Below are 12,524 nucleotides of genomic sequence, written 5' to 3'. Positions count from 1 at the left end.
CAAGAACTCAAAGAACGTTTCGTTCGATGGTACCTCCGTACTTACGGAAAGTATGTTTGCTTTGGGTACCGGGACATCATGGGTTACACTTAAATGAAATGGCCGATTCACTCGCACGGGCATCCCTCAACGGCCCTATCATATCTGTTTTGTCAACATCAGCTTATGTCACCGCGGCTAGGTACAGAAATTTCGCTATATCTCAAAACTCTGCAACATCCATGCTAACACCGTCTTCTGATTTCCACCATCTTGGCTTCCCATGGAATAATCATTGGTGTCCTTCAAGACAATTGGAATTTCCTTTACAAAATTGAGATGTCGTATATCTCCTCTAAATTTTTACTTACACAGGTCTGGTCTCGCTATGTCCCCTCTACGTTCTTTTTGCAGTACACCTGAAACTATCGAACATTACTTTCTCTCCTGCCGCCGCTTTCTAAGACAAAGAAAACTATTAGTATACTCATTCACCAAACTTGGGCTATCGCTAACCTCGCCAACCATTCTTTCTTTTGGTGCGACCTCACTGGGATCCAGCCACAGGGATGCTTTTCTTGCAATTTACAATTTTATTAGAGAGACAAGAAGAGTACCTTGCTGAATTTCTAAAATTATCAATATTTTCTATTATTTCATTTATTTACGTTAACTTATTTTATCAAAATTCTTAACAATATTTTCATCACACGTCTAAATTACAGTTCTAGTCCCACGCTGCACTATTTAAATCTAGTTTTGCTTTACTTATAAGCATACGAAAAACCGCCTGCTTCTTGGCCAATCCCCCATAGTGGGTATGCGCCACTGTCTGGGACACAAGACAAGACAAGACAAGAGGTCGGCCTGGAGAGCGTGTCTCCAGCCTACTTCTCCTCACTGGGATAAGGGGAAATGGGAGATTCAGAGAAAGGCAGGTGGCAGGTGTATATGGTACAATGAAGTACTATTTACATGTTGTCCAATACGCGTATACGCGCTTTAGACACAATACACATAGGAACATTCTTGTCTACACAAAACGTTATCGCGCAAACACATTTCGCACCGCCTTCACGTCTCAGTTTCTAGAGACGACCGTCGAAGCCAGTCTCACATAGAAAGTTCAAGAGTGATCTTACGGTGCGTTGGGCATGGTCAACTCTTCACAACGCTAACTAAAATATTTTCTTCCGGAAAGGGGTGGGAGTCCAAGCAGTCAACACTTGACTTAAGTGTCCTTCGCTCGGCCGCATATTGAGGACACACGCAAAGTATATAAGCTATTGTCTCGGGAGTGTGACAGCCGCTACAGTCAGCATCCCGTTTTCGTTCAGTCTTGTGAAGGTACCGAAGAGTGCACGCCACACCGAGTCGTAATCGATGGATGAGTGTTTTCTGGCCTCTCCGCAACCGAAGCGGAAGCCGGAATCGCAAACCAGCGTCAAGAGTATGGAGGCGCTCTTGCAGATGTTCGGGGTTGTCCCATTGCCGCGCCATAGAGGTTTCGATGGACTTGCGGAGCATTGGGTTGATGTCATGCCGTGAAAAGTTAAGTTTTATAACCTTCCCGTCACTGTGTGCCTTTTTTGCCTCCGCGTCAGCCTGTTCGTTTCCAGCTATTCCCCAATGGCTTGGAATCCACTGCAGCACGATGGTATGCCCGGATTGAGCCGCCTCAGCAAGCAGAGCCATGATGTCATAAGCTAGAGGACTATATTTGGTTCTGTGATTATTGTAATTGCTTATGAGTTGCAGTGCCTGTTTTGAGCCACAGAACACTGTCCATTTCTCGAGGCTTTGTTGCGGTATGCAGCGGACTGCTTCTCGTACGCCGGTCAACTCAGCTGCTGTTGACTATGTTTTGTGTCCTATATTGAATCGTTGCGTGATCCCCATTCCAGGTACCATGTAAGCGGCCGCGGAAGAAGTCTGCATCACAAACCCATCTGCAGAAACATGTTCTGTATATCCACACATCTAAGTAATGTAGGATAGCGCGAAATGCTCGAGCCCAGCAAGCGGCATTTTCGACTTCTTCGTTATTCCGGGGATTGAGAGAGTTACCGTCGGCTTTGCTATCGTCCAGAGTAGAATTTCTGGTACGTCATGCGTTGCGAAGTCCGATGGCAGTAGATCTTGTTGCGACAACACGACTTCTGAGTAGGCGGCGTCAGACCGTATGCTTGTTGCGTTCGTCAGCGGATGATTCCGGTCTCTAGTCAGTAGCCTTAGATGCACTTGCAATGGCTCATGTAGATAAACTCGAGTTGGGCAAGCGCGTGCCTCTGCAATAGTGCCCCAAGTAGAAGCACATCGAGGTAGTCCTAGGAAAATTATTAGTGCGCGAGCCTGAGCACTTTCAAGTGTGCGTACGGCAAATGTACTAATCCGAGAAAGTACAGGCGCACTGTAGAGGAGGTATCCAACAAAAAGTGCGTGGTACAGCGGCAGAAGAGACGATTTGGATAACCCCCACAATTTTCCGGACATACGAAGAATATCTTGAGCAAAGCTGTCCAGTCAAGGACTTAGGCGTCCTTCTTTACTGTGCACGCGCTGGTTGGTACGACGAGCTGCCTCCCAATTTCGTTGGCGACGTTCGTTCCTATACGTTAACCACAGTCACGGTGGCATATTTTAGCCAATGTTGGGGAAGCATAAGCTTGCATTCCTGTAGTTTTGTTGTTGCTGTTTATTATTATTATTATTATTATTATTATTATTATTATTATTATTATTATTATTATTATTATTATTATTATTATTATTATTATTATTATTATCATCATCGTCGTCGTCGTCGTCATCATTATCACCATTTATTCATTTACCGACTGAAGGAGTAGAACGAAATTTGGGTGCATACACGTAGGAGGAAGAAGCAGAAATACAACGAGCGCGATATCGTTTAAAGAAAAAAAAGCTTAAAATGTATGCAAACTTAAATAGCTACCGTATTAAGGAATTCAGATGAGAAAAAAGCAGGGGAAGAATTTTTTTAATTGTCTATATATACTTAGTGCGTCGATACTTAGGCGCATTGTCCATCAAGAACAACGTCAAGCCTGCTACCAATAAGTTCGTTGCACTTCTGTGCCGTTTCAGTCATGCACCCTCAACATCGCGCTTGCATCACCTGCATCGTTCAAATAATAAACACAAGTGCCGTTATCTGCGCGTCTGATATTTCAAAACAGAGAGAAAAACATAATTCATGGCGTTGTGTTAGCAAACTTTATTTAACCGAACTTCTGACGCAAATTATATACAAAGTGGTCGCCGAATGCTGTTGGGATTATGCGCAGTAGTCGGGTCACACTCAAATGAGGCACGGACACAAGGTGTCGCGAATCACATTTCTTCTTGTTTCAGATTTTACTAAATTGGCGAGCTGCTTCTTGCGCTTCCTTTATCGAGCTATAGCTTGAGTGTCGGCTTAAGTTGCAAGCAATACCTGCTCACGTTTAATGCGCACACATCTCACTCATTCATTCGCGTTTAAACGTTCGGATCTGTCCCCCTCGCGATATAGTTCTTCTCCGACAAAACACATCCGGAAAGACGTTTATGTCGAAACTATTTGTTGCCTTTCCACCGTTGCACTTAATTACAGCGATGTTCCGCCATCCTTGACAAACCAGGACAGGTATAGGGCGACGACCTCCTCGTGCCCCGTATACACAGAACCCCTCGCTCCGTGCACCGAACTTGGAAGCGCCCACCGCTCCATAGCGCACAATTTCCGGCCGGATCGTTAGCGCCAAGGGCCGCGCTCGCATTTGCGAATTCTTCGCTCGCCGCGCGGCCCGAGGAAGCGCGCGTTCAGGGCGCCGGGTGCACGTCGCGGCCGCTATACGTGCGCCGGATCAATGCGTGCGGCACGAAAAGGAGGAAATAAAAGAGGCGAGGAGGGTGATCGGGAGTGGCTCTCTGACCGGCGCGGACACTGGGCGTTCCTCTTGGGCGTTGGCCCGAAGGGGGGGGGGGGGGAATAAGGCACGTGCTCCCCGCACGCTAGTTCCGGCGTCGCCTTGTGGCATGGCCGTGGCTTGGCAAGGAAATGGTCGTTTTAAGCGCGCTCCGTATAGGAAGGGCGGTCCCCGTTTTTCGAAGGCAACACAAAGCCTGTGCATCCGGAATCGGGAGTACGCGCGGGACGTTGAGGAAGACGTGCTCCCGTAAGCTTTCTTTAAGTTTTTCCCTTTCTTGCGTCAACGTTTCTTGCTTGTTCTGTTGGCAGACAATTCGCGACTGATGTTCGTCGGGCTGTGCATTGCGTCACATCCACATCTCACTCGTCGTCCCTATTCCCCAATGAACGTCCGGTGTATAGGCAGTAAATGTGAGCGCGCGGGCAAAAACGCTTGACAGTGTCAGGCATCGCAATTTCCCTCTATCCCTTTATTTTTCTTTTGAGACGGAACATTTGCGCACCGACAAAGGGCCCTGATCGCAATAAAATACTTGAGGAGCACAAAAACGCGCGGAACAACGCGAGGGCAGGAGCTACGGCCGTTTTCTTTTATTTTCAAGTTGAGCAACAATTGCCCAGATACGGAGATATAACGTTCTGTTGCTGTCGGTCTGGTCTCGCTTCCTCGCGTTGTCATGTTATCGGGCAATAACAACGTTCGAGTTTCTGCATGCCACGGCATCGGACTTGCGGCTTTAGTAGGGCCGTTGTGCAATGTGTGTACACACTCATCCACGCCATCCCTTTTGACGATCATCATCATAAAAAAAATCATCCCTATACTTTGGCCCCCTCCCCTTCCTCGCTTCACCAGTGCATAGTAGCAGGCTCTCTCTCTCTCTCTCTCTATATATATATATATATATATACGTAGAGCGCACCAGCTGAAATCAGCCTCTATGCTTTTCTTGTAAATAAAATATATCCCTCTGATCGAAGCCAAATTCATGAATATCGCCGGCATTCGCGGACAAGATACAAAAAAGAAAGAACATCGTCCTGTACACCCTTGTAATTTTCTAATAGTAATATCGCGTGAGCGCCGACCCAACTAGAGTTACTGTATCGGCTCCCTTTAGGGAGAGCTTGTGTACAGTAACTCTACATATCATATTGACCGCAAATAAAGACAGGGACAGCGGAAGAGAACACAAAAACGACACGGGTGGTATACCGCCCGATACTGCTGATACCACCCGTGTCGTTATTGTGTACTCTTCCGCCGTCCCCGTCTTTACTTGCGGTCAATATAATATGCAGTAAACGCCAACTAGGCCAAACTGAAGTTCTTCTGAAACAAAAACTCTAGACCGCACGGCATATCTGCGCCTCATAACCGCGAGAAACGGCAAGGATATGCGTAAGCACGCAAAACAGTTTCCCTTCAAATGCTCTCTGCTATGCTGTTCGCTTTATGTAGGAGTCCACACGCGCTGCCTTTTTTTACCCAGAAGGCTTCATTGTTGTTGTTTTTTTGTTACAGTACTGACAATACCTCGCACGTGCTCGTAAATGTTATTTCCTCTTATCTTTATTCCCTGGCGCATGCGCGGGCTTCTAATGGTGTTCAGCAAAAAAGTGCGAAGCGCATCGCAGATGGAACATCTACTCCTATTCTCACACCGGCTTTTCACAAACAGGACTGCGCAGATAACCCTGCCAGGGCGTGTGTTCTCCTAATGCGAACAGCGTAGGAAACGATACTCGCACTGGAGAGTGTTTTGTGCGCTTGCGCATGCTGTCGCTGATCTCACCGCTCCGCGCCGTTACAGGGCGTTCCCATGCCGTGCGGTAGACGCTTGCGCGATGTTATTAAAAAATAATAATGAGGGTCTACTACATCAACATGGTCGCGCACACTTGTCCACACAGGTGATCCCGTAGCCGGTGATGCGAAGAGCATGTCTTCCTGGAAACCGATGCCTTGGCCGATACCCCCTAGGCCTCATCGTGGTCGGTGCCCTCGTCCTGGGCGAACTGATCGGCCTGCTGGTGGTCAACCGGCTCGACCCTTCCCCATCGACCCGCAGCGGATCCTCCCCTCCGTCGTCCCCGCAGCAACGACGCGCTGGCTCCGCCGCCCACGAAGACGACGAGGTGACTCCTGCAGGCGGCGCACGCGGCGTTCACATCCTGGACCTGCTCGCGCGGCGGACCCCCTTCAAGTTCGACGAAGACGCGACCGAGCTCGACGCTAGCAGAAAGTACAAAGTCGCGCGCTCCTTCCTCTCCCCCGACGCGGAGTTCGGCTCGCCGGACGCCGGCGAGGTGTGCCTGGCCACGCAGGGCTCGCTCGACCGGCTGCACACGCTCGTCGAACTGGCCCAGCTGTGGAACGGACCCCTGTCCCTGGCCGTGTTCGTGCCGAACGCAGCGCAGTTCCAGGCGCTGCGCGCCTACCTCGCCCTGCTGCGCTCCTGCTCGGAGCCCGTGCGGGCCAACGTGCGCGTGGACCTCGTCTTCCCGGTCGGCGTGAACGTGACGCGCGCCGTCCCCTGGTCGACCCGCGGTAGCGGAGGCGGCCCCGAATTCTCGTGCGCCGGCCACGCCTCGCTGCTGCGCGCGCTGCAGGCTTCGGAGGGCGCCCGCGTGGTCCGCGGCAGCGTCAAGCAGATGCTCTACCCGCAGAACCACCTGCGCAACGTGGCCCGGGACGGCTGCTCGCCGCAGAAACACTTTTTCGTCGTCGACATCGACGTGATGCCCAAGCCGGGCCTGTGGGACGAGCTGTCCGACTTCTTGGCCTCGGCCAACAGTGGCCGCCGGCCTCCGTGTGCCAAGTGCGTGTTTGTGGTGCCCACGTACGAAGCGCGCGAGATGGTGCCCGTGCCGAGGACCAAGCGCGAGTTGCTCGCCATGGTGCGCCGCAGGGAGGCCCGCCCTTTCCACGAGAAGTCTTTCGTCTTCAACCAGTACGCCACCAACCACGCGGCCTGGGAGGCCCTGCCGCACACCGAGGACGGCCTGCACGCCGCCTACCGGGTGCAGCACTACGAGTTCTTCTACGAGCCATTCTACGTGGCCGGCAAGGAGGTGCCCCGCTACGACGAGAGGTTCGTCGGTTACGGATTCACGCGCAACACGCAGGTCAGTGCGCACGTCCTGTACAAACACGGCCAGTTTAGCGCATCGTTCCGTGATCTGGCATTTGAATGCGAATGTAGGTCATTGGGTTGGAAGACTGTGTTTTCAGAACGACCCAGCAGGTGACTGAAGGACTGTTTGAGGAATGGAAATGGGGGAAAGGGGAACTGGGGAAAGCGACGGGGGGAGGGGGGGGGTCTGGCGAATGATGATGATAAGGAAAGGAAGTGCGTATAAACAACTCCACAACGTTGTGGCACCTCTAAAGCCAGGCGTCTAGCCCAGTGGCTGGTAGAAATGCTATAGCGGCACTTGTAATCAAAGTTGCCTTATTTGCATTAAGCCAAGGACCCAAAAGAAACCCGTCTGATAGCGGCTTCTTATCGGCGTTTGCGATGAAAGTGACCAGATTCTGCCGTTCTTGCGCGCATGAAGAACAAATGAAAAAATACGTGAGCAAGTGTTTCTGGCACCTGAGAGCATTCACTATTCGGACAAGCATCACTGCGACTTATGAAGTGTCCATAACGCCTGGCATAACGCCAGTTGAGCTACTGAAGTGTCTGGAATAATTAGAATTAGAAATCACTGATTACCGCACACCAAAGCACAAAATCGTAGACTTTGGTGACCCGCCAAGTGAGCACGACTTTGGCGTAATTCCTGAAAACCCGGAAATAGAAAGCGGAAGTGATGACGTCACTAATGACGTCGCACTTAAGAAGGTGGCATGATATTTAACCGGCTAATTAATGGAAAACAGTTGCCTCTGAGTTCGTTTCGTACGTTACGTTCGCCTAAGATTGACCTAAAGAACACCAACGCCGTGGTGCGAGTGCCACTAAGAGACACCTAAGTCAAAGATTAGGCTCGCCTACCATTTTTTTATTTAAATCGCGAATGGTCCCGTGAGACCAAGCTTTCGACACACTGTGAGGGAAAAGGGCTCTAATTCTCGGTTTATGGAGTAGACGTAGGCCTTCTTGAGCTTGTGAGGCATGCGAAATTTCAGTTATTCGTCCTAATTCTGGTTTTGTGATTAATAAGTGAATTCATTGCTGCCAGTGGAATAAAACCGCTGCCTTCGAACACAGCAGCGCAATGTTTTAACACCATTATAAACAGGCCACGATCGCACGCCTGCTCCTCATGTGCCAAAGCCGACTATATTATAGCTCTTTGAGACGTTTGTCGCGTGCGTCACGTGCCAATTTCTTGCGTTCTTTCCTCATGATCACTCGCGCTTTGGGGCGCTGTGTTAAACTGCACAATCACCGAGGGCGGCCCACATTTCCCAGCACTTTCCTTGTAGCAGTTAGCGCTACCAAAAAAAAAAATTGTGCGACGTTGTACCACCTTCATCATCGGCCCAGGTCAAACAGATTTTGCCGTTTCGTCGCCGGAGGGCAAATGCCATCGTCGTTTTTACATACATCACGTGTAATCGTCACGGGTATACGTACGATTTCATAACACGTAGTCGCTGTTGACGTCACAATTCGCGTCTCTCTCGCTTACGCTCATACAGTACCTGTGTATAACCCAACAATCGGCATGTAGTAAGGTCGCCTCGAAGGACTGGAGCAGAAATCGTGCCGTCGTCGTCGCACGATCGGGGCAACGATCGTCTTGCTGCTCTCTTCAAACGCGCTCTCGCGTCAGACACAGAGCTTCTCGTCTTGCGCGAACACGTTGGTCGGCCTGGTAACGCTTTGCGCAGTCCCAAACGATGCTGGGTAGCCAGCTACCAACAAAATGCTTCGCACAACGTTGATTCCCACAGCGCGTGGTATGTTTGAATTTTATTTTGCTTTGGAAGTATCGGGCGCGATGCTTCACCGGGAGCTTAGTGCCCTTTTCTCGTTACTGCTTAGCAGGATCCTGCCTTCAAATGACGTCACTTTCTCGGGCACGCGCCCTGAGGACTTGGGGAAGATCACGTGCATCACACGCACGTGCATATTTGTGCGTAGATGTCAACGCATTCGCTGGGACCATATGTTCCATGCAATAATTACTAGCGGAAACGCTGGCGCCATAGTGTCTACGGGCACTGCAATCGTCCCAGGACGGTTCCGCCAGCATGGGAATTATGGGAAGTACATGAACTTGCCTTCGTCCTTCTGGCTTCAAACTGCATCGTGACCATGTAAATTCGTAATTTTCAACAAATTACTGTGTAATAAATAGTTAAATGAACATGATTTAAATTCCCCGACGTACGGTAGAATTATAACGCAGCACCTTTAGCACAGAAACCCGATATTAAAATCATTCCACCACGGACGCATTCACCAACATGAGCCATAGAACCCCCTCGTGAATTTCTCGCGAGCAGCGCGTTGACACGATTGGTCCTTTTCGATTTGGCCACCTGGACAGGCTGAACCGCTGCAATTAGTAGCGGCTGTGTGTGTTCGCAGATTATCCTGCACTTGGAAAGGTATTGGTTGCTCTGACATTTAGGAGACTGAAGGCAGATAAAGCGTAATAAACGAAGTCGCAAAAACATTTGAAGCCACAAGCACGAAAATTAGACAAATCCATGTACTTCCCATCATTTCCACGGTGGGTGAACGATAGCAGCGTTCCCTCTAATAATGATTGTAGGAAACTCTGTGGCTGGGACTCCATCTCCCTTTGATTTTGCTTTTTACCTTTGAGTTGGCACCGACTCTGTGCGTGCTAGAATTCGCTGACAGCTGCGCTGTATGCGCACAATAGCTGCGCATACCCGCTCGTTATTGAACGAAAATCACGGTACAAGCCGACTTTGCTTTCCCGAGGACAGAGCTCCAGAATTCCACGCGCCGAGACCACCCTTGTCTCGTTAAGCGTCAGTTCTCAGACAGCTTTGCGTTAATGCTGTCCGATAGGCATCGTAAACGCAACGAAATTTAATGTGTTATTATATGTCCCTAGAAAAACTGCGCTGCATGCTCTTTCGCCATGCAGCGTTACCATGCAGCGTCAACAAATGCTGAGGCCAGGGAGTGCAAGAATGTACGCATCGATACACAGGTTTATATAAATAGGCTCCCCGTTGCTGCACCTGCTCCGCGGGTGGAGTCGTTATTCTTTCACGACACTGCCGGCGCTGCATCTAGGTAACACGGTCGATTGCTCTAAATGAAGGATCGCACTCGGGCTAATGATGTTAACCTTTCAGCATTCTCGCTGTTGTTTTACATTATAGGGCAGCAATCGCCGCTCCTCTTCTTTATATTTAGCTTGCGCAAGTCCTGGCATAGTGCGCAGCGGCCTGGTCACTACGGTGCTAAGGGGGGAAGTATAACCAGTAGAACTTCTCCAACGTGCTCTGGCCACATGCGCCTTGATGCCGTCTCCTTTCGTGCGAAGTGACGGGACGGATAGCCATCATCATGACGACCTCGAAGCGCAACGTGACTTGCAGAAATTCAGTCTTAAAAGCTTTGCAGGTATGGCAGGTTGTGCCGCGGATATTTGCCCATATTCCTCTCTTTTTAGTAGACATGCGAACATCTCTCAAATTTCTCTCGCGAGGGTTGGGTCGAGTCTCGGTGGCGCCACAGATGCTATAGCCGCTTGTTTTTTCGAGCAGCTTCGAGAGCGCCCCTGTTCTGGGCCTACTGAAAAATGCGTCACGAGCAATCGTCCCGGTGTGCGGGTCTAACCCGGCTGTACACGACAGACTTAAAAGTGGTATTGGGCTTAAAAAATAAAGTATAAAAAATAAAAAAAAGTTTAAATTAATTGGACACTATAGCTGGTATCAATTGGAGTATTCTAGCAAAACCTCTCTGGTTTAGAAAAGCCCCGTCTCACTAGCCGCCGCCAATGGTGCACGTGCGCGGCAAGTGAGGAAATGCCTAGCCGTCTTGTGCCAAGCATCTTCCTGTTTACGCGCGCACGCATAAATAAGTAAATAAAGATGCAGCGGCCGTCGCCGCTGCATTTGTCTCGGGGAGCTTTCACTGGAGTTTCAATCGCGATCGACGCACGATTGCACGATCGAGTATTCCGCATTTATTCGTTTTCGAACATGTGCCGTCATATTGTAACTTAACGATTTTCGGCATCATTTTATAAAAAAAAAAAATTATTTAACACAGTAAATGCAAATTTTGCTTTGAGTGCATGTACGCGGTAAAATCTATTCTTACCTAAGTGCAACATTTAAACTTCATTCATATCGATTACGCTGTTGCCCACGGAGACCATTTCTTCACATGCATTTGAACAGGGGAATCGGAGTTACCCGCTAAGCGCGAGGGCGCGGGAACAAATCCCGGCTGCCGCATCTATAGGCGAGCGCGAAGTGCAAAAAAACGCCCTTGAACCGTGCATTGGGTGCACGTTAAAGAACCCCAGGTCGTCCAAATTTCCGTAGTCTCCCACTACGGCGTGCCTCATAATCGGATCGTGGTTTTATCCCGTTAAACCCCTGCATTCAAGTCTGAGTTGTCTCCGAGCTCTATATAGCTTCCTCTAAATCAATCATGCGGTCAAATATTTTCTAAATTCTACTCTCTTCTCTCTCAAGCATTTCTGGTCAGACTTGTGCAACCGCTTGCACGTGTATACGCACGATGAATACAGCTGTCCTCTATTTTTAATAGTCTTACGGGAGCGTCGACCGGCGCTTCGGTCAGCGCCGTGTCGCGAGAGAGAGAGGAAGCGCATGCGCTCAGAGCGTCCTACGCAGCGTCTCCTGCTATTTTCGTGAGCCTGGCCCTTCTGTTTGTCAGCACACGTATCGTTTGCAACCGCTTATTGTAACCGCTGTGCGCATTTGTTTGTGTTGGAAGCGGATAAGCAGCAGAGGCCGTATATATGTGTCTTTTCCAGTGTCTTTCCAGAAATATTATTATTTCATACTATTACATATTATTATCATAATTCTTTGTATTCCTCGATAATGAATTACGGCGCCCTATTCTGGTCCGCGACAACGCTCGAAAATAGACTTCTTCGGCTACAAAAACGAGTCGTTCGTATAGCCTTAAAAGTTTCTCCTTACTCGCACGTACACTGCGCAATTATTTCATAAATTCAGCATTATCAGCGTGAAATCATTGTATCCCTGCAGGTTTGCTTGATATTACAAATCTGACGCATCTGGGCATATTAATACATCGGATAGTTTGGCGGGACTTCAAGAAAACCATCCTTTTTTTATACTAATACACGTAAACCTAAAAAGCGCAAAGTTGGAACATGCCGCACGAACTATGGAAAACAAATGTTGAAATTTTACTTGCCATGTTTGCTAAATGAATTGTCAATTAAGAGATAACATTGATATTTCCGAAATATCGAACAAAATCTTGCGCACAATATACTTGTGATTCTCGCAAGATTCTCTCAGCTTTAGGCACATGCAATGTTGAATCTGGACAAGTGACGCTCTTCTTTCCTTCTTGCTTTACTTATTACCCATATCTTTGTATATCCTAAAGCTATTAACTCTGTATTATAAGCTGATTAGTAAGCTTATTCTTGA

The 12,524-nt window shown here is 49.0% G+C and overlaps 1 protein-coding gene across 1 annotated transcript in view; it reads left to right on the top strand.

Annotated features, from left to right (window-relative positions):
* LOC126535855 (beta-1,4-glucuronyltransferase 1-like) overlaps positions 1–12,524 on the top strand; it is a 40,450-nt gene that overhangs the window by 23,457 nt on the left and 4,469 nt on the right. The window contains exon 2 of the mRNA XM_050182693.2: positions 5,828–7,042. Coding sequence (XP_050038650.1) covers positions 5,846–7,042 — 1,197 coding nt within the window. The 5' untranslated portion in view covers positions 5,828–5,845. The remainder of the gene's footprint in view (positions 1–5,827; positions 7,043–12,524) is intronic.

This window comes from Dermacentor andersoni, chromosome 4 (genome assembly GCF_023375885.2).
Source record: "Dermacentor andersoni chromosome 4, qqDerAnde1_hic_scaffold, whole genome shotgun sequence".
In the NCBI taxonomy this organism is placed as follows: domain Eukaryota; kingdom Metazoa; phylum Arthropoda; class Arachnida; order Ixodida; family Ixodidae; genus Dermacentor; species Dermacentor andersoni.
This window is presented reverse-complemented; position numbering and strand designations above follow the sequence as displayed.